At 42.8% G+C, this 22,155-nt stretch overlaps 1 protein-coding gene across 2 annotated transcripts; it reads right to left on the bottom strand.

Annotated features, from left to right (window-relative positions):
* Window positions 1-901: 901 nt before the first annotated feature.
* On the bottom strand, window positions 902-20,973 carry LOC311267270 (BMP/retinoic acid-inducible neural-specific protein 3-like). 2 transcript variants are annotated; one of them, XM_084370238.1, is made up of 8 exons: window positions 20,539-20,973; window positions 20,126-20,420; window positions 14,959-15,161; window positions 11,716-11,933; window positions 7,754-7,859; window positions 5,683-5,919; window positions 3,383-3,605; window positions 902-2,224 (listed from the first exon to the last, which is right to left on the bottom strand). In XM_084370238.1, exons 2-8 carry the CDS (start codon window positions 20,386-20,388, stop codon window positions 1,093-1,095), a joined length of 2,382 nt encoding a protein of 793 aa, XP_084226364.1. In that variant the 5' UTR covers window positions 20,389-20,420; window positions 20,539-20,973; the 3' UTR covers window positions 902-1,092. The 2 variants fall into 2 exon arrangements, with proteins under 2 accessions (XP_084226364.1, XP_084226365.1); XM_084370239.1 differs by having other exon boundaries at window positions 20,126-20,973.
* Window positions 20,974-22,155: the final 1,182 nt, after the last annotated feature.

Below are 22,155 nucleotides of genomic sequence, written 5' to 3' on the forward strand. Positions count from 1 at the left end.
GGACGCAACTGGGTCTTAAAATCGGTCAATAACATTGTAAAATCAATGTTTAAAGTAAAGGTGGCCTATGGAAGATGCTAAATGCTGTGACGAAGTCGATGCTTCGAGCACAGTTTTAAGCTTTGCCAATCTTTGTTGTGCCACATAAACTGATTAAACAGATTTTTTTACTCCCTTCACATTCATTGTGAACGATAGCATCAGAGCAGATTGTGTCTGGCTTTAATCTCAGGAGAAACATGTCTGGTGAATCTCGATGAAGCCACGTCTTTCCTGGAAGCCCTTTAGATGCTAGTCTAATAAAAGCTGCACCATGCTGCTAGCCTGCGGCTCCACTGTCGACAGCCCATGGCGGATTAGAGCTGATTTCCCTTTTGGTCAGAGTCACTCTTGCGCGGGTCCAACTCGATCCAGCACTGGGCGAGAGTACTATCCTCGTCACTGATACCTAGCTTACTGTTGTTTGATGCTGGGCATGTCTCCGCGGCCTCCCAGCTCATCTATCACAGTAACTGTGAATGGCGGACGGGGACGGCGGAGGAACAGAGGAAGGCTGCTCTGACCCTCCCTTCTCCCACTATATACTTAGTAATCTGTGCCAAGGCTGTTCCCTCAACGGAGAATGGAGACCTTGTGTTCTGTGGCTCCAGATGGGCTAAAACAACACAGCACACACCACGATGACTCTCCAGTGAGATAACTGGGAAGGCTGTGAGGACATTTTGATGCAGGCTAGTGTTTTGTGCAAGAATGATTAAAATGTAACGTGGCAGAAATGTTAAAAGACCCAGACAAATTCTTCGCCGGCTTCTTCTGAGCGACGGGCACAAAAGTAAACATTTTTCTACCAAGGTTGGAAGAGTTTGGGAGATTTTTTCCTATTAGAGTGAAGTACTTGAAATCAAGTTTTCAGGGGCTTTAATCCATAAAACTTCACTGAAATGATAAAAACATCAAATTTAATTGCACATAGTGTATGTACAACAAAGCCTTGAACAACATACCACACACTTGACACAAATGGATCCAGCTGACAAAGGAAACAGGCCTGTCTGTGGCAAGTAAATAGTACAAAACATCAAACGGTGGCCATTAGCTGCACAGTTTATTTGCCTCGTACTCGACGTGGTTTGGTTGTCTGGCACTGAAAGCTTGCAGGGCAGTGAGTATCCTGGTCACGTCCGCGCTGGACAGTTTGAGTCTGTGGCGGAGCAGACAGGCGAACAGATCCACGTGCGGGGCCCCTGGAGGCGAGAGGCGGTTAACCCTGTAGCGCAGCTCCACCAGCTGCAGCAGGGCAGAGTCCTGTGATCCCTGAGTGTACGGGTAGTCTATCTGCAGGATCAGGTCCTGGATCGCCTCGGGGTCAAAGTGCACGCTGTATCCGAACAGCTGCATGCTGTTCACTTTCATGTAGCCGATGTTGTTAGTCGGCTCTGTAGCCTCCGGTGGCTCGTAGTACATGGTCGTGTTCTTGTTTCCGCCGGTCACTGGCGAGTCCCTGATACGACTCCTCAGGTAGAAATGAACCGTCTCAAAAAAGCTCTTCCATCTGTTTCCGAGAGACAACGTCCAGTTATAGCAGTCCAATGGGATATCGAGCTTGGTCCGCTCCCAGTCAGGGTATCCATGCTGACCTATAGGCATGGTCCAGCTCTCTGAGTGGCTGCCCCCGAAGGGATTCACAAACAGAGACAACGCCGGCTCCAGAGTGCTGTTTCTGGTGAGGCAAAACTGGAGGGAGAGTCCAAGGAGCATATGGACACGGTTGGACTTCACCCGGTTGCTCTTGAGAGTGAGAAGCATCCTTTTCCTCCAGGACGGGTCAAACCAAGTGTTGACGCGCACGTCGTTGCTCACGAACACACCATGCAGGGCGATGCGCGGGTCGCGCCGCTGCAGCAGGAAGCGCAGCTCCAGATCCTGCAGGTCGCGGTCACTCTCCAAGCCCAGGTAAGGGTCTGTGGGGTCGGGCACAGCGGGACGGCAGGCTCCCTGGGTTAGGGTGAAGCCAGGGTTGCAGCTGGAGCATCGCGTCCGGTTCTCTGTGGAGCAGGAAGCGCAGCGAGGACCGTCGCCCACGGAGCAGGGAATGAGGCCCTGGCAAGGCGGATGGTTGTAGGGGCAGGAGCAGCTGCGGCTCTGGTCGCTGTAGACGCCGACCTGGTTGTTCTCGCTGCAGTATAAAATGGAGAGGGCGTAGCTCAACCAGAAGCTCAGAGGCCTGAGGAAGAAATGAGAGCCGAGTTCAGGTTTAGAGATAGTACACTCGGAAATCTAATTCACATTTGTCATGTTGAGTCTTTTTTCATGTTTTTCGTGATTATGCAATGAAGGAAATGTTTTGCTCGGGAAGATTAATCCTGCCCTTCGCAAAAAAATATGTGTTTTTTTGATGTGCGACGAAAAACAATTTCAGCCAAACTCAGACTCAGCTGGAGTAACAGAAGCAAAATCAGATCAAAATGAATACTTTAATCTATTGAATTCCCTCTCCGTGGTGCAGATTGGTGGCGATGATGCACGCATACAAACAGATGCACGTACAGGCTCTGGATACAGCACGACAGCAATGTTTTTAAAATACAATTATGACACGAAAAGCAAATAAATATTAAAAAATACACACATTTTCAGTTTCACAGATAGATAGTGGGGGAAAAAAACAGATCCTTAACCACTATTGAATTCTTTTTTTTACAAGCAGGACGAGTGTGATAAAGAAGTGTAATTGGATTGCGGACTGAGGAGGCAGTGCCTGCATTTGACTAGTGAGCTGATGGATTGTGTCATTTAGTTAATTTCCCTGCCAGAAATAGCTATCAACATAGAGTGTTCATGAGAGAGGCATAAATCTGAGTGAAGTTATGGCCGTGTCTCTGATAGGCTGCTGAAATAAAGTATCCAGGTGGGAGTGCTGCTGAAACAGCAGCTGTAACAGTAAAAAAAAAATTAAAAAATACAGGAACAGACAGAAGCAAAGTCGTCATGTCTTACTGCCCACAGCAGCTTATCCTCCTGTGTGTGAGTCAGTTAAAATAAATGGATTATTATATGAGGGATTTTTAAGATGCTGTATTGATTGTGATGCAGTTTAAACCCGCAGACAAGTGTGAAGTGTGTCCGTCGGGCCGAACGTGATCCAGTTCGTCTTCCCCCTCGCTGTAACCGAGAAGCAGCTTTGCTCCTGTCAGCACTTCTCGCCTCACTCCACCACTACCTTTCCTCAAGTGCCTTCTAATAAGTACCGTCTCGCTCCGATGCTCTCACCCAGCGCCTGCCGCATAAATCATTTTCATAATTATAAGTTTTGGGGAGCACCTTGGGTTAAAAAGGCAGCGGCATAAATATTCCTCCCTCTTGTTCCCGTCTTGCCTCTTACCTCGGCCTCTGCAGGACTATTTTGGGCTGTTTCCGGCACCTCTTGCTGAGGCTGAAGAGCTTGTTAGCGGTGCGGCGAGCTTTGGTGAAAAGCTGGTTGCTGTTGGCCTCCAGCTGCCTGTAGCGCGGGGGCAGGCTGCCATCGGTCCTCCACAAGTGTTCCACGACAGATGTGTTTACAGCGTAATGGGTTGGCAGTTTCCCCACAAAGCTTTGGAACTCCTCTGGTAGGGAAAAAAAACCAAACATGAATAAGCAAACTCTGCCTGCGGTTATGAGCCGCGGGGTAACAATATCCAGAAAAGCTCTCCATTGTTTGTCCCAGAAAAGCAAACAGCTCAAGAGGAGAAACATCAGCTGCGACAAGCCAAGCTTTTGTTTTTTTTCATTTTCTTCGGAGGGGCGACTCCTGATCATGTCAGAGAACACTTTCATGTATTTCGCTTCTGCGAAATGACGCGTGTTAATCAGCACCTGTTGCCAGCAATAAAGTATAGTACGACTTCAAAGCAACTAGTCTCTAATTAGACATGAGTGACACTGAAAGCAAAATCCTCCTTCCCGCCTCGAACAATGCGAATGTCAGCCGGAGGTTGCCACGGTAACTGTAATCGATCACGTCAGAGATGACAGAAAAGGGCGTGTTTTAAAAAGTTCCTTGGCAGTTTTTGAGGCGGCTGGAAACTTTTTGTTCAACTGTGACACATTTGCATGTCACATCTCAGAAGTACATTATATCAGCACATAGGTGCACACATGACAGCAGTGCAGCTCTCACTCTGTTCTAGTCCTAATTAATTCTCTGTATTCATGCCTCCAGCATCAGCACATCCGACAGTGCTGCTGTAACAATATAGCAGTGTAAACTTGGCTTTGTTTCCCCCCTACAGCAGGATCTTCCTCATGATTTATGCCAAAAAACACTCCTATCAGATCTGCTGCAAATATCTGCACAAATTGCTGTGTAAATGCCAGTCCGGTCTACTAATCTTCTCCACAATGCTGTGGTGTTTTTAGGGTAATTATAGCACTTTCTCAAAATTGATGCAATAATGCATTCCTGGGTACTTGGACACAGGCCAGGCTTTGTGTGATTTCTGGCTCATTTATTTGTGTAGATGCCTTTTTTCCCAAGTGCATAGAGCTGAGGGAAATCACTATAGGAGCCTTGAATGTAGCAGGGTGCTCTCATGCACCAGGCCTGTCCGTCACTGTCGAGCCAACAATGTTAGAGCTCCTTAATGGCACAGTTACATTCACCAGCCAGTCATTATGAGTTCAGTGTGCACTAATTGCAGTCAATACACTAAAAGCAATAGCTCTACATTGTGTCATTATGTTTTCATGTCCTTATGTTGTTCCTCTTTATCATATTTTTTAATTTATTTGTGTTGGTTTATCTTTATTTGGATTAAGTCTATGCAGATGAAGCATTTTGCATTATACATCATGATTGTTTTTTAAGTTTAGTCAACTCCTGTTTTAGCTAGTCAATGTTTGAATGTTAAAATTATGTCTCTGTAACCACAACATTATGAGAGCTTCAAGCTGTTGGCATCACGGTACTTTAATTACTGACATCAGTAGTCTGACATTTTGGGAAAATATTTGTTTTTCTTGCTGAGAGTCAGATGAGACCACACGCATGTCTGCACGGTAAGATAAAGCTAGCAGCAGGTTAGCTTAGCTTAGCATAAAGAGCGGAAACAGGAGCGTTCAGCTAGCCCAGCTTTGTCCAAATGTAACAAAATCCATTATTAAAGCTCACCAAAAAAAGAAAAAAAAAAAAAGGTTATATTTAATTTCCTGTGTTAAAACAAAATGTTGTGGGCTTGTGTAGAACACACTAGGATTGCGAGCGGTATCAATTTTCTCATCTAACTCTTGGCAAGAAGGTGAATACGTGTATTATCTAAAATGTCAAACTATGCCTTTAATTAGAAATTTGTATGCGACTCCTCAGAAAGGTCCGTGTATTTTCACACACTGCAGCCACAGCACCTGCAGAGCATCATCTGATTTGACACAATGACTGACAGCTCTCTTGATTCAGTGTCTGCAAGCTGGCGGTGTTTGATGGACAAGAACACATTGTGAACAAGCTTTTTTTTTTCTTATGTTCGATCTGATGTCCAAGTGTATTTTTTTTCGTTATTGTAAAAAAAACACAGTCTCTTGTCTGAGCTCCAAAACTCGGGGACAGATTCTAAAAAGCCAATGTTCCACCTGTGGATATTTGAAAGCACCTTTCATGCTGACATTTTCAAAGCCCTTCACAGCGAATTAAAATCCTTGACTCACCAGACTCCTCAAACTCCTGGTTGGTGAGCCTCCAGGCGTCTCTGATGCGCAGTAGGTTGTTTTCCAGAGTGTCCAGGTCAGAGTGAGGACAGTTACACTGGGGGAAGTCGGCGCTGCACTCGCACCAGCAGTCGCTGTTCTGGCACACGAACTGGCCTTCAGATTTACAGCCGATGTAGTTGAGAGCCGCCTGGATGAACAGGCTCTGCAGGTAGCCTGGTAGGATGACCTGCAGCCCTGTGGAGAAAAAGAGACTACTAAAGACGGGCAGGGGTCACGTGAAAAGTTATTACACCTGTGTTACAGATATATTAAAGGAGACATATTATGCTCATTTTCAGGTTCAGAATTTTATTTTGGGTTACTGCTAGAAGAGGTTTACATGCTTAAGTGCTCAAAAACACTTCAGTTTTCTCATTCAGTCCAGTGCTGCAGCTCTGTGCTCCCCCTCTACCTGAAACACTCTGTTTTTCCTCCGGTCTCTTTAAGGCCCCCCTCCCCGTACCCAGTCTGCTCTGACTGGTCCGCTCACTGATTTTCTATATTGTTCTTATTATCACCAAATGCTGTGAAAAGCCCAAAGCCGACAATAAATTCAAGATTCAATGTATTAATCCTTAAAACAGGATTGTATAGGGAAACGAGAATAATTATGCGACTCGCAAAAACAAAAGAGTAGAATGGATGATTAAATAAGTCATATTAATACAAATATTGATTGATCTCACTAACAAGTATTGTCAGCGTAGCGCAAGCCTGCTATACCTCTTCTCTCTGCCACAGAGCTACACAAAATGATTCAAAACAAATGGATATGCGTCATTGTTGCACTGAGTTGCACGTCAGTACCCTGAGCACACACTGACATTTATCTGGACTCCATCCTGCTGCTGTTAATATTCACAAATGCACCAAATATGTATTAAATAAATATGGCTGAAAATAGTCCCCAAGAAATGCTCCATTTGCTGCCGTTCAATTAATGTTTACCAAAGATTTCTGCTAGTAAAGAATGGGCTTCAGAGTGCCTCTGGCTCTGCCCAAAGGTAACAAAATCTACATACCACCAACTCTAATGCCAATGAATTAACGTGTTATATTTCTCATAACAAGTTGCGGTTTTACTTCCTCCTGTTTTCACTCTTTATGCTAATCGAAGCTGGAGCTGCTGGCTGTAACCTGGAATTTACAATCATGGTCATCTAACGGTATGCAAGAAAGTGAAACAGACTATTCTCCAAAATATTAAACTATTCCCACAAATCTTTGTCAGCCTTTTCAAAAGCACTCAGTGTTTATTAAGAACGAGCTTGTTAAACAGGCGTGTTCAGACTCTGACAGTGGGCCTCCCTTTAGACAAAGCTCGGTTTATTTGCTTAATTTCCAAATTCCTGGATGCCTTCGGGATCGTGATTATGTTATTTGATGCCGTTCATGTAGACACGCTCAACAATTGAGCCGAGAGAGCCTTAAGCTGCACTTTGAAACAACTCCAGACTACAACAAATACATGAAAGAAAGTCTGTCTTGAGGCATTTATTAGCTTCGGGCTCAGGTTAAATGAGAAAAACAGTAACATTTATCAAACTAATGAACTATACTGTCCTGCTCTGTACTGAACTATCTCTTTAACCTGTTCTATGTGATATCCTTTTAATAACTAATGCAAAAACTAATATAATATTTCACTGAAACACTTTGGCCAGCCTCACACTTTATCTTCTCCAATTGTGTTTTGTAGGTTTCACCCTCATGTGTCATGCTTTGTTTTCCGTCCTTGTCTTTTCCCCCCTTTGTGATTGCCTTCATTTGTGTCACCTGTTCCTGATTATCTCTGTATTATGTAGTCTGTGTGCTTCCCTCTGTGTCCCTGACCGTCATCCCACCGCTCCATTGGTTTGTACTTGGTTTAGTTTTTGTATTTTTGTACTTCTTTAGTTCTTGGCTTTGCCTCTGCCTGCTTCTTCTGTTTTTCAAGCTTGCCAGTTTTGTTCTCCAGACATATTAAACCTTCCCTTTGGTGTTATCAACCTGTCCTGGCGTCTTCTTTTTCGCTACACCTTACATTTACCTTGTAGCTGCACCTTGTTTTCTGGACTGTGAACCAGCACCGAGCTGACTGTGTCCAGATTGTCGTAGTTGCTGCATCCGAGGGGCCCAGTTCTGGTTTCCGTCACCTGCAAGGAAATCACGAGCGTGTGAATGTTTTGTGTCATGATTGTTTTTTGTTTTCAGTATTCATGTTTAACAGAGAGTGAGCTCGGTTGAGATGATGGGTCTTGAGTATGGATGCCGCACCAACCCTCGGACTATAATCTTAGCTTGGTCAGGCAGTCATCAGTCGTATCACTTTGACATGGCCCATACGTGTTGACTTATTCTACTTGTGTATTTGCACAAAAAGAAGGTTGAAAGAACATAAAAAAGCCTCATCAGAGACATTTTTCGGCTCAAATGAATTTTGGATGCAATGAGTCACCGTGAAGCAATATTGAAAAGGTCTTCAATTCTCCTCAGACGGAATAATTTTTCTCTGATCAGGGAGCAGAAACCATCTTCTCTCCGATGGAAAAACTTGAAAACGACTCACTTCTTGTTTACATGATTCCTGACAGTAATTAATCGTGACGTTTAAGTTAGAAATTAGGACTCGCTAAAACACAAAAACACATAACTCAGTGTGTGTTAGAGTAAGTCGATGCTCAGAAGTCTTCCTATTGCTCACTTGATCCTCAATACCATATGTGATTTGAATAAATGGCCATGTATGGAAAGTGCTGCTTTACATCCCTCACAAAATGTAGTATTCATCTTGCTCTCTCTCTCTCTCTCTCTCTCGCTTGCTCGCCCGCTCTGATCTTCAATCTGCTCGAACTCCGCACACACTGCAAAGTGGCAAATAAATGGAAGTCAGCCTGGCTGGAAATTAATGAAATGATATATCTAATCCATCAAGCTGATGCATAACCATAGAAACACGTTCTCAGTTTGGGGGGGCACTTGTCTTCATCAGTGGCTACTCACTTTAGCATCTACGTTTGCCCCTCGGGCTGATTAATGCATACACTCTAATAGCCACTTCAGATGATAAAATGGATGATTGGTGTTTTATAGTACAGGATGCATGACTGCTGCTCTGTTCTGCTCCTTCACGCTCCTCTTTAAAGCTCCCCGGCGGGGAGGCGATGACTAAGAAAGCTTGTATCTTGTAACATTGTCTTCAGCTGCTTCAACAGACGGTAAATTGGTCTGCAGCGGGTGGTTAGGAAAGACGAGTTTGACCATCTTATTATAAAAGTCTGACACAGATCAAATCCTTCCACTTTCTTCTGCACGTAGAAGTTTTCTTTGGCAATAAACTTCCCACTGAAGAGAGGAAAACAGGAGAGAGAGAGATATTTGCCAGTCTCGCTGCAGCCCCGCGGCTACCACAGGTGAATCCACGAGTGTCAGGCCAATTCTGTAAATAAGCATTTGTTCCTAATTCCACCTGATTAAATAAGTTATGGAAACAAATTCCCTGAGCTGGATTTAAAGGATTTGCGAGTGCACGTTATCTTCAAGTTGAGCTACCAAAGTGTCATGAATTTAAACTTGCATGTTGTGGCTGAATCTCAGCCAGTGGTAGACTTACTCAGGTACTGAACTTAAGTGCAATTCAAAAAGTCATGATACATTTATAGTGAACTATAGGGGTACCATAGGGGGCACTTCACCACCTGTTATCCACCCTAGAAGTCATGTTTTATCTATTATTTAGATTCTACCATATGATAATATAACATAATGAGTACTGTTTTAAAGAGCAACTTAACAACACACAGAAAACTTCCCTTAACACCCAGCGGGGATGTCGAGGTTTACTGACACACCCTGGTGTCAGGGCTGGGCTATTTATCTATGTTATATCATTATTGTGGTGTGAGACTTTATATCATCTTAGATTTTGGATATTGTTTCATATCCAAAAAACCTTTTTGGTTTTAAAGGCTGTATTTCAGTAAAGGGGTGCAATTTTCTGTTCTACTTGTTCTATTTCTCGTCTTTACCCACTTCATTAGTCATAATATCCACATTGCTGATGATTATTTATCAGAAATCTCATTGTGTTAATATGTTGTGAAAGTCCCTAAAGTCATCCCTGTCATGGTTTTCGGTATTTAGTTCTGTTTCATTTTGTAGGTTTCATCTTCATGTCGTGTTCTTTTTTGCACTTCCTGTCTTTTTTTCATGGCCATATTTGTTGCCATACACGTCTTCGTTGTTCCTGGTTCTGCTGCCCGTTCCTTTATGGTTTGTTCTGAGTGTAGTTTTTATATTTCTCTTTAGTTTTTTGGGATTCGCCCCAGTCTGCTTTTTTTTTGCTTTCCTTTGATTTTTGGACCTCAGCTTTACGTCTTCAAAGGTGCCCTGTGTAGTTTTTTTTTTTGCCTAAACAAACTCTCTTTGTTTTCATGACTGAATAAACAAACTGACCTTAAAGGACAACAAACTTTCATACTGTTTTACTTTGTTTATATGTGGCGGACCCTGCCACCTTTCTAGCTTTAGTGTTCCTGGGACCTTATTTTCCTCCGAGAACAGCTTGTTTATTCTTTTCTGGAAAAAAAAAAAAAATCTGAGTTTGTATTATTACTGCATTAATGAACTGCGATATCTCAAAATATCTAAATGAAAATCGTGTATCACCTTATAGCCCAAAAATATTGCCATATTATATTTTATGTCATATCCCCTTGAAGGAATTTTTCTTCTCTAAGGTAAAATGTTCCAGTCTCTTTCAGAGCTAGTTCACCTCTGCTTCTCCCAAGGATGACTGGTCAGGCCAGTTGTTCCTGATGATGCAGCCTTTGTCTCCAGGGCAACCAAGGCCAGTAGATATAATGTGCTCGGCCTCAGACTCTTACAGACAGTGAGACTGTCTCGTTTTAGAGAGATCACACAGGGTGACACAGGATAAAGCAGGTAGACATAGTGTCATGTTTAGATTTTTATACCCAAACAAACCTTACTTATGTATAGCTGAGTGAAGAGTAACCTTATTTGAACATCTAATAAGCCTTATGGGTCTGGTAAGGGTTAAATACTTCCCGTTCAGGAAGTGGCTTTCAGAATTGGTCCGTCACGACACAGTGTTCTCATTTTTATGACTATTTTCCTCGATCGAGCTTCAATAAGTGTTTCAGTATGATTCTTCTCAGTCTCCTTAACTGTCTTCAGTCATGAGTTCACCAGTTCTCAAGACTTCCTTCACGCTGCCCTACTCTACACTAACCCTCCATCACTCCAGCAAACATGTCGTTGCGACAACTTTTACCTATTGGTCGTAACAGCTGGAACGCAATACTTTAACTTGTAATGTCCCCGATTTTAAAAGTTGACTGTACTCTAAAAAAGTCAGGAAACCGATACCTCAGAATTGTCAAGTAAAGCAGACGAATAATTTTAGGTCTTTAAAACATTTTCCTTTGTAGAACTTAATTTTATTGGTGTACTTTACTTGGTAGTTTTCAGGTAATTGGTTCCCTCGATTTTTTTAAGTAAAGTCAATGTTTACAATTTACAGTGCAAAGTAGACAGTAAAATTTAAGTTGTACGAGCTAAAAAGTTTTAACAACTTAAAATGATCAGTGTAATTTGATCGATGGTTTCTTCGATTGTTTTTCGAGGAAGTTCACTTTGTCATAGGCATGTTGGCTGTTTTGATCCAGTAACCAAACAGATATATAAAATGAAAATTAAATAAATGCAGGAACAGCTCATTGTTACTGGGTAAAGTTAACCAAGCATTTAGATAATGCTTTATTAAATCACACTGCGTCAATGCTAACTACAGATGTGTAAATGTATTTACTTATTTATTGCCTAAAACTGAAATCATATCACTCCCTCTGGAAGTTACTGAACAAGTCATTCATGCAATTAGTAACTTCGACTGTACCCAACACAAAGCCGTGGGCACCACGTCTGTATTCAGTGTTTATCTGCCAACACTCTGCTGCTGTATTTACTGTTTTCCAGACTTCCACATACCCGTATGGCGGTGGATGCGATCTGGAGGTGGTGCAGCCTGCGCAGGGTGCTCTCCCTGTCGGTGAAGTAGGAAGCAGCCAGTTGATGGAGGGCCTCCAGGGTCACCGTCCCCGTGGTGTTCGAGTTCCTGTTGCTGCTCCGGCCACCCTCGGCCCCCGAGGGTGAAGACTCCTGGCTGAGTTTCCTCTTGTCCACAAATATCGTCAAAGACTCCTCCCCTGGTGACAGTCAGGAAGAAGGAACGAGAGCTTCATTAGCTGTGACTGAGCAGCACTAATCACCTTTCATTAGTATCCTCTCAGATCGGATAGAAAAGGGCAGCAGTGATTAAGAGCTGGGGGTGAACTGATGGTTTGGATGATTGGAGGAAAAGGCACAGACAAGGTCTCTGCATCTATTAAAATCCTCGGCGACAGAAAGCTTATTCAAGATCATCAGTTAAGTTTCCCTAATTATTTTAATTATCTTAATTATATTAGCCATAAATTACATTTCAAACAAAACAGATCTCAGGTGCTGCTTCTCAATTATTACTTCAACAATTACTATTATCACACGACTAATAAAACATGCTGACATTTTTCTCAGACTACATCATCTCCAGTGCCTCTCTTGCAATATGGGACTTTTGCCACATTTCTCAGTATAACTTTAAATGTATGCCCCAGAGAAATTGTGTGGAATTGCTGTATTCAGCTGCAGGTTATTACATTTGCAGGGAAAAGCAATAGCATAGTGTCCACACTGTGACCTACATAACTACCAGGTCATTCATAAGCGGAAATGATTTCGAATAAAAGGCTGAGTTACCAGAGAAATACAGCCAGAGCCTCAGATTTCAGTGGACAGAGGGGAGGGAATGTGCTCACAGGAGGTGCTCTTTAGCAAACATTAACAGTATTAAATCCTCCCTTAACTTTAGCAGCATGTCAAGGCCATTTTGTCAATACGTGTCTCACAGGCCCGTTTCCCAAAGTGGTCCCTCACCACTAACACTTCGGGAGCTTCCCTCCATGTAAGGTTACATTTAGCTGTGACTGAGCCCCTGTGCTGTACTGAGAAGGATTTACAGTATATACACAGGTAACACTTAATAATAAGAATCATTAATGAATGTTAAAGTAATATTTAATTAACCTCTTTTAACTTCTTCTTAACATTAAATGGTAACAACAAAAGACGTTTTCATTTTTGCGAAATAATCAAAAGATATATCAAATATCATTTTAATATTGATTTGTGTCAACGTTTTAAATCCTGCTAATGGGAAAACCTTGATAAGCCAATCAGCCAAAGATGTCTGTTTTTTCATGTCTCCCTTAAAATATGATTTAGTTCAATAAGATAGCCTCCTGCCTGGGGAAGTGCCATATTGATCGCACTCATCCAAAGCTTCCATTTCCACCAGAAGAATAAATATTTAAGCCTTCGAGCAACTTTTATTTCAGCTTATTCCTATTTGCAAACTGGCACCAGGCAGATGGTGTGCCGTTATGACAGGCACACTAGTCCTCCATTCGAAATGATCAGATTGCCTTCCAAAATGACACATGGGTGCTTTCTGATCTATCGCCTCTACTGGCAGGACGACATCACTTGTCAGTGCCTTTACAATCATTAAACTTGACAGTACAGATTTGACTCATGTGACTGTTTTCTGACCTGCAGCTGCTACATGCAGCTGATGTTTTGCTTGGGTTAAGGCAACAAACCTGTGAGGCAAAGGTTAGGGGAAAATCATGTTCATCATTACAGGTTGACTTTGAGTCAAAGCGTAGTTTGTTTCCCGGGGACAGATCAGTAAGCAGTGGCATGAAAATCATTCTGAACTAATGCATGATTTGACACTGATTGACTGAGTCACAGGAGTGGCATGAAAAAAGAACAAATCTGTAAAAGAATTAGAAAATTAAATTAGTAAAAATAAATAAATACATTTGGATATATAAAGACAAATAACTAAATTAAAGAGGCTAACTTTAAGCAGTTTCATTTATTTCCACATCTATTTCTGTAGAAATGTATTTATTTTAAAAAAAAATTATCTTTTTAATTATATTATTTTTATCTAGCAACTTTGACTGTCTCCCATGCACAACTCAAAGGAGCACTATGTAGTTTCGAAGAAGAAATTCAAACTCAGAATTATTATATTTACAATATGAATGAGGTAATAATACAAACTATATTATATATTATATATTATATAACTATAAATATTTATTTTTTCCATAACTGAATAAACAAGCTATTCTCAGAGGAAAATAAGGTCCCAGAACACTGTTTGAAGCTAGAAAGGTGGCAGGGTCCGCCACATATAAACAAAGTAAAACAGTATGAAACTGTGTCGTCCTTTAAGGTCAGTTTGTTTATTCAGTTTATTCAGTCATGAAAACAAAGAGAGTTTGTTTATTTAGTTTGTAGTTTGTTTCTTCCCCCAAACTACATCGTGCACCTTTAAAAGTGTTGTTGTGCAACTTCTCATTGTCAAGGTTTACCATCGACAGCTTGAGCTAATCAGTCAAATTCTGAACAACTCTTAATAGTAGCAGACTAAGAGTTTACCTCGGTGTTGTCCCTATTATTAAAAATGTCTGTGTTCTGCTGCTTCCACTGACAGGAGGCGATTGTATCTTTGTTGTGATGGATTTCTGCTCGACAGATTTTTGAACACTGGTATGAAATAGTGAAACTATAAAGAAGTGCTTTGTCTTCACTTCTGTGATAATTACAGCCAAACCGTATGTTTACTATCAGTTTTGGGCCAGTTGCTGTATTTGTGGGAACAAGATAAAAGTGTACCCAAACATCAAATTAATCCTGGATCATAAGGTACATCGGCAGTAGCTGCTATCAACAACATTTGCATTTGGGAAGTTCCTTCCTGCTGGTGTTTTCAAACCCACAGCTTCACTAATAAAGTATACTTTGTGATAATGATTTATTAAAGATAGAAAAGATAAAATAAGCCATTTGCATAAAGGTGATAGTGTTAGGGAGCCAGACTTTATTAAATCTTTCACTGCTGTCCCCACAGTTATTTTTTCTTTTAGTACACACAATCTGAACCGATTTGATTTCATTTGTGAGCCAAAAAACACTGATCCAGAAAAATTATTATACGCGTTGTTGTTTAAAAGGCAACAGACGGTAAAATCGGTGCCCCATGTGCTGGGAAAAAAAAATCACATTAGAAACTGTGTGAATCACGCTCGCTTTGAAGCTCTGCGTACTCCACTGTACCTCCGAGAGTGGCGGAGAGAAGGAGGTGGGTGCCATATTTCTTGATTAGACTGTCAGTAATCGTCTGGGGGGTTGGCCGCCTCCCCAGCTGGCGGATGGTGTGCATGAAGTCGGGGTCGAGGGGCAGAGCCAGGCCTCCGCTGCCACCAAGACCGTCCCGCTTCTCCACCGCCAGGCTGTTGACCTTCCATCGACCGAACTCCCTGGAAACACGGCAACACACACACACACAGGCGCGCACACACACACACACACACACACACACACACACACACACACACACACACACACACACACACACACACACACAGACATTTGCTCACTTGAGGTAGAGTGTAATGCCCCGGGCGGCTGTTTAACAAGCTGCATTGAAAGCAAAGGCTTGGGTGAATGTGTTTCACATACAGTGAGGCAGTGACCACGCACACGCACACATCATTAACACATGATGAAACTGTGATGTAGACCCAGAGCAGCTCCAACATTATGCTTTAACTACCTGGTTGTATCTTTCACAAGATTTGATGTCAAACTGGATTTTATTTAACACTTTTCATGACAGGATGTAAAAATGTTGTTACAATAATAAGTTCATCCTGCAGTTGTCGATAATCAGGCTGGATGTCTTTTTCCTAAGTGAGTCTGCTTACATTTTTAGTGCTTGAAGCAGAAGTTCAACATTATAATAAGCACTGATCCTTATCCACGTCTAAATCTTTGTTTCCTTGGTAACTAGTTTTGATGCTCTCTTAATTGTAGCCCGGACTGTAGATACTGTTAAGGTCATGTCCCTGCTAGTCTCTGTCTGTAAATTTGTCTTTTCCGAAGCAACCTATTTGTTTTTATTTTTCTTCCTGGCAGCGAAGAGAGGCTGTGAAATTGCTTTTAGACCTTCAGGTTGCGAAATAAAATCTAACTTGTAGAATCATTTTGAGTTTCCTGGAAAGAAAAATATGGGGCTTAGAAACAAAGTTCTGTGATATTTATTTAAAGGTCCAGGGTGCAGGATTTAGTTGCACTTGGTGGTGATGGGAGGATATAAGATTTGAATGCAAATTTGATTAAAAAAAAGCTCAGGATGAGTTGATTGTGGTGAATTTTACAATATCAGGATTAGATCATGAAGAGGGATAATTGTAAATATCCCCACAAGGGTGACTTGAAAAGCTGTCTGGCTCAATTACGTCATCCTACATTGATTTCCTGATTTATCTTGTATTGCCACAAGGCGAGAGCGTATCTTTCCAGTCATTCCTGAGCCTGTCAACATGCCTGAAGACTTGACTTGCCTGGTGTATCCCCCGTAAAAAAGAAATTAAAATCGGAGGTGTTAAAACACGATGAAGTGAAAACAAAATAAGGTTAATTAAATAAACAAACTGACCTTAAAGGACAACACAGTTACATACTGCTTTACTTTGTCTATAAGTGGCAGACCCTGCCACCTTTCTAGCTTCAAACAGTGTTCTGGGGACCTTATTTTCCTCCGAGAACAGCTTGTTTATTAAAAAAATAATACATATTTGTGAGTTTGGATTATTACTTTTCTGAGTTTTAATTTCTTCTTCACAACTACATAGTGCCCCTTTAAGTGCAATTTTAAGAGTTTGAAGCATCATTTAATGATCATCAGAATAATGGTGACATGAAATTTTATTATCTTCCCTTCCCCACAACCAACTGAACTCCCCTCGTCTTCCCCTCCCCCACACAAAAAAATATAGATGTATATTTTATTCCACTGCTGCAAATAGATCCAAATAAATCCTACAGACTGGACCTTTAAGTAACCTATAAGCAGCTGTTTTTCCTAAAATGTCAACTGCATTTTTAAAGGAACTTCTCCATGTAAATAAGACTGGTGGTGTTCAGGTGTTAAAACCTTCTCAGGTTTGTTGTAAACAAGTCCTGTGCAGTTAGCTGAAGGGTTTTTGGTATCTGGGACAGTTAATATACTAAAAATCAGCCTCACGTCAATTTTTAGTCGTACATTTTTGTGTTTATTTTCCTCCTCAGGACAGATACGTGGGTATAAATGATAATTTCCTGCTTTTTTACATTAGCTGAGCTACTCAACAACACTTCCACGTACCCCCCGGTTGGAAATCTCTTCTGTTATCAGGCTTGCTGCTGTGAACAAGCCCGTCGCAGCTTTAAATAACTCCTGCACGGGTGAAACAGAACTTATTGCGGTGCAATGCTGTAACTCCCACAGCAACAGAAAGACGTAGAACCCAAAATAAAGCAGCACATCATCAGCTGCCATCATTTGTTATCTCGTGCCCTTTGGACACAAATCTCGCTGAACTCTAGCTATTCACAAACCAGCTGGGAGATACGGCTGCTACTCTCTCTCTCTGTTCCTCCCCTCCTCCCTTCCTCCCTCCCTCCACAGCACCAGTTAATGTCTACCTCTCCCACAGTGCTGCCTGCTGCTCTGTGTACCTCCCTCTCCTTCTTGCAGGCAATCAAATCACTGCCACGAGAAAAAATGATCGGCAGCGAAATAATTGGGGAACCGGGACAGTGTGGAGTGTGTCATTACAGCCAATCATCATAACGAGGGGACAGGCAGAGGATCCGTCTCTGGTGGACAGATGGGCGTTGTGGTTCCTGCCCAGGGTTTAGCCTACAGCTACTCCATCAACATGCACATATTGCAAACAGAGGGGTTTTTTTGCTGCGGGAACGTACTTGAATATGTTACACGAAGACGTACTGTATGTACTGTAAACAATCAATAGTGATGAAATGACTGCTCGGAGGGCAAAACTACAAAAGGAGCAGATGTGGGGAGCTGCTTAATCTCATTCTGCTGCATGACTGACAGCCACATGATGCTCATGATGGTGCTTCAGCTATTACAGAGGTCAGAAGAGTAGAATAGCAGCTTAAGCCTGCAGGCTGTTTAAGAACACTTAGACAAATATGGAGCATATGTAACTCTATGGGGACTGTGTGAAATATCTATTATGACCGACACAACTTTTTTTTCCCCTGATATATTCTCATAAAAGGCAATTAAATAATAAGCTAAAACAGGAACGTGGACTGAAATCTGGTTCGAATGGACTCTCCAGCTTTTTATTTGTTTGTGTGCCTTTTTTTTTTTTTTTTAACCTCAGTTGGGTCTCATTTTGGAGTCATCCTAAAAATCCTTAAATCCCTAATCCCTAAAACCGCCTCCGGATGAGAAATGTGAGCAGGCAGCTTACAGGTTGCAGGATCGACTGCTTCGGGGTAAAAGACCCTCGAGTGGCGAGATGTCAGCCAGCCAATACAGATGGTGGCCGCCTTTCGACAGTCCAGGCTGCCTGCACCCTTTGTCACTTTCAATGATTTTCCACTGATTGTGGAGGGAGCTTTGGAAAAGAAGAGGCTTCACGTCAGGGGGGCCATTGGGACATTTATGCAGCAGGTCCATTGAAAAAAACATTCAGGTGTCACAAAGAGATAAACACCACAGTCTAAAAGATCCCCGAGAGGAGATAATGGACCTATTGATTCATACACCTACAGATGCACACCATAAAATATCTTTCCACTTTGCAAAACTCTGGGCAATGTCGACCAGAAAAGAAACATGGTCTCGGGCCTGAAGCATTGATAAGTCACCCAAATGCTCAATATAATGAAAACTGATTTGGAGATCTCAAGCTTAATAAATACACTCTTATAACCGTGGTTACGGCGGCAAAACATCATCAGACACTGACTTCTGACAACACCATAATATTCGTCAGCCCATATCTAACTCAGACCCATCTTGCATGCAACACAAATACTGCCCGACTGGAATGAATCAATATTGAACACAGTCGCAACAAAGCAGGAATATCAGTGTATTGCAGGAATATGGTAACACTTCATTTAACAGGTCCGGAAATTTCATGGTGGTAAATACCAAGCATGTTTCTTGGAAATTACCCCCAAGGTACCACAATAATTACCTCAAAATGTAATGACAAAAATGACCCAAACATTAATGATATTCTGCTATTTTAAATATAACTTCCAGCGGGTCTCTGCTGAACGTCTGCTCGTCATGCCATTTTTAATTTCCAGCTAGTTTCTGTCTAACTTCCCCTCAGCAGGCCACTGAGCTGAAGTGAGTTATTGCAGCTTCATTTCTAACTCATTTCTCTTCGGTCAGTTCAACTTTGGAACAATTTTCCTCAACTTCCCTGACTTGATTCTTGATTATGAAGTTTTATTTGTCGGGAATTATTAATTGATGGTGGCTAACTGTAAAAAAAAAAAAAAAAAAAAAGACATTTAGGAAATGGTTCCAAAGTTGGACTCGCCTGCTGAAATTACAGAAAATGTTCAAAATGTAAATGGTTAAAAAAACGATAATATTTCAATTTCGTGGCCTGCAGAAGTTGGTCAGACATTAGTTGGAAATAAAGCTGCGCTCACTCACGTCAGTGTAGTGGCCTGCTGAGGGGAAGTTGGACAGAAACTATTTGGAAATTAAAATAGCATGACCTGAATTACATCCATTAAAGAAATGACCAGCAGCTTATCAACTGTTTATTAACAAATAGCAGAATATCATCTTTAAATCATGTTGGGGCCATTTTCAGTATACTACTTGAAGGTAACCGGAGAGTCATTTCAAAGAAACTTCAGTTATGTTACTTGGTAATTACCGCCCGCTTACCATTATTACATTAGCGACCAGAATAATGAAGTGTGACCATGAACGACCAGAGTCACAGAGGCAGCAGCAGCAAAGTGCAGCTCAGCGGGGACACTGAGAGGAGGCAAGTGTTAGGGTCTGACCTCCCGCTGCAGGGGTCACTGCCAACACAGAATGCACCAAATGTCAAACCCCCAAAACAAAAAGCAAACAGAGGAATAAATGTTTGATGCTCCTCAGCCGTCTGCCAGCACAGGGCGCACTTCGCATCGCCACAGTACTTCTTCAGATTTGCTCATCAGCTCGCAACTAATTCGGTGCAGGTGCGATACCTGTGAGGACAATCCTGAGAGTGCGCACGCTTTTCAATCCAAACACCGCAGCAGCTGCTTTCTCTGATTAGTTCCTCTCCTGCTCGAGTGCTCATCAGTGAAATCATCCTAGGTGAAGTGAAGAAAAAAACCTGCACAGCTCCGACCTGAAACTCCTGAAAGACACGCACAGATAAACACACGCCTGCCTCACCTGTAGATCTTGTATCTGGTGTTGTAGCCCTGCTGGTACCTCTCCGCAGCCTCCGTGAACTCCAGGGACTGGTGGAAGGGCCCTTTATCGGACAGCAGCCAGCCCAGGGTGCCGGGGGCGCCGTCGCCTTGTCCGGCGGCGGCCGCGTCGGCTCCACCGGCGGCCCTGGAGGTCCAGGAGCAGCAGCAGCAGAGCCAAATGCTGAGAGCCGCCCCCTCCCATAGCAGAGACAGCCGCTTATGACTGATCCTCTGGTAGCTCATGCTTCACCCAGCGACACCTCATTCTCTCCGGACTGGAAGGAGGACAGAGCGGGTCAGGGTGACAGGTTCACACATTGTTGGGGATGAAGAAGTGGCGCGTCGCGCAGCTTGCACAGTTAAATAGCGCGTTATTACGCTGGAAAGACTCACCTGATTCTACAATGGGGACCTGATGGTGCGCTCTCAACAATAAGTGAACTCTTCCGAACCAAACCTTCCCAGTTCAGTGTCCATGGCCAGGTTCATTAAATCGCGATGAGTCCTTTTTTTTTTTTTTTTTTTTTTGTCTCAACTTGATTTCTGCTCTCGCTCAACTTTTTTTAAATGTTTTTATTTCGGCAGCCGATCCTCCCTCACCCGTGCCTCCATCCGCTCCTCGGTGGGAACTTGCAGCAGCGGAGGCACGAACGCAGGCGAGGAGTTCATCGCGAGGGTGACCGCGGAGATATCTCCAGAGGCTGGGCGCAAAATGCGGAGTCCTCCATCCCGTCAGCGCGCGGCGTGATCCGTAAAAGTTTCCGCTTATCCTGCTGAACGCTTGATCCAAATGTTGTGTGTCGTGTGAGCGGTTAGTTCCCCCCTTCCTCCTCCTCCTCCTCCTCCTCCTCTCTGCAGCGAGAGCGGCTGGATGAATGAGCGCCTGCTCCAACACAGAGAGCTTTTCTTCCTCAGTCTCTCTCTTTTTTTTTTTTTTTTTTTTTTTTTTTACGAGTGAGAAAGCAAGAGGGCGAGCAAGTGCATCATGATGAGGTTACAGTCTGAGTCTGAGTCTTCAAGTTTTGAGGACAGCAGGCTGAGGATGAGGAGGAAGAGGAGGAGGGGGGATGATGGTGGTGCATCTATCTGTCACCATCACCTTCACATTATTCATCCTCTTTATTTGCCACTGCAGCGCGCTCCTCTCACAGTAAAAGTGTTAAAAGGAGCTTGATAATAGACTAATTATCTCCCAGTGTTTTCCCCCCCTCTTTCTTTTATTTCCCTGAGCTTTCAGAGCCAGGATGACTAAATGGTGCACATCGACCTCTCCCATGATGACATGCACATGGCTGGATCTACCTGTTTGAATAATTACAGGCCATTATCAGGAGACAGCTCCCAAGCAGGGGAGAGAGAATAAAAAAGAACACAGGTTTCTCTGAGTGAAAAGATGCTGCAATTCATTACCATGCAAAAGAAATGATTGACCTGTAGCTGGTAAATAATTGCTCCAACGCTCACAACATTTCAGTGTGAGTTCACTGCTAACAGCATCCCTCAGACAGGTGAAGGAACATATGCTGATGTACATCCAACTCCTCCCACCTGCCTCGCTTGCAGCCACATCGCCACTACTTGACACGACGCTGACAAATCTCTCAGACGTGTAAGAAAAAAGTTGCCTGCCACAAGCCTTCAAATTGTAGTGGAGGAGATAGCAGGGATGTAGCAGTGTGTGTGTGTCTCTCTCTCTGTGTGTGTGTGTGTGTTGGGGGTCGACAGGTACAGCAGATGAATGTCTAATTAGACTCCTGTGTCTGCTCTCTGAGGACTACAACGATGAAAGAAGCTATATTCCTCGAGCCAGAAGTTGTTTGATGTTGGCTCAATTATACTTTAACGTTTTGGCCGCAGAGTCCTTTGTCACGCTCTTTCAAGCCATCTTGTCATTATGCTTGTCATTCAACACCGAAACTCTGATTGACAAAGGCCTCCCCGTGTTAAATGGGCTGTGAGGAGCCGGTCTGTTATCCATGATGGGGTCCAATCAATAGCCTGCTTCCATCG

The sequence above is a fragment of the Pagrus pagrus genome, assembly GCF_965226575.1.
Source record: "Pagrus pagrus genome assembly, chromosome: 12".
Lineage (NCBI taxonomy): Eukaryota > Metazoa > Chordata > Actinopteri > Spariformes > Sparidae > Pagrus > Pagrus pagrus.

Coding starts and splice junctions, on each gene's coding strand:
- LOC311267270 (XM_084370238.1), bottom strand. CDS start 20,388: ATGAGCTACCAGAGGATCAGTCATAAGCGGCTGTCTCTGCTATGGGAG. Junction 7,860..11,715: donor TCGCATCCACCGCCATACGG/GTATGTGGAAGT, acceptor ATTTCCTTGCAG/GTGACGGAAACCAGAACTGG. Junction 5,920..7,753: donor AAACAAGGTGCAGCTACAAG/GTAAATGTAAGG, acceptor TTTTCTCCACAG/GGCTGCAGGTCATCCTACCA.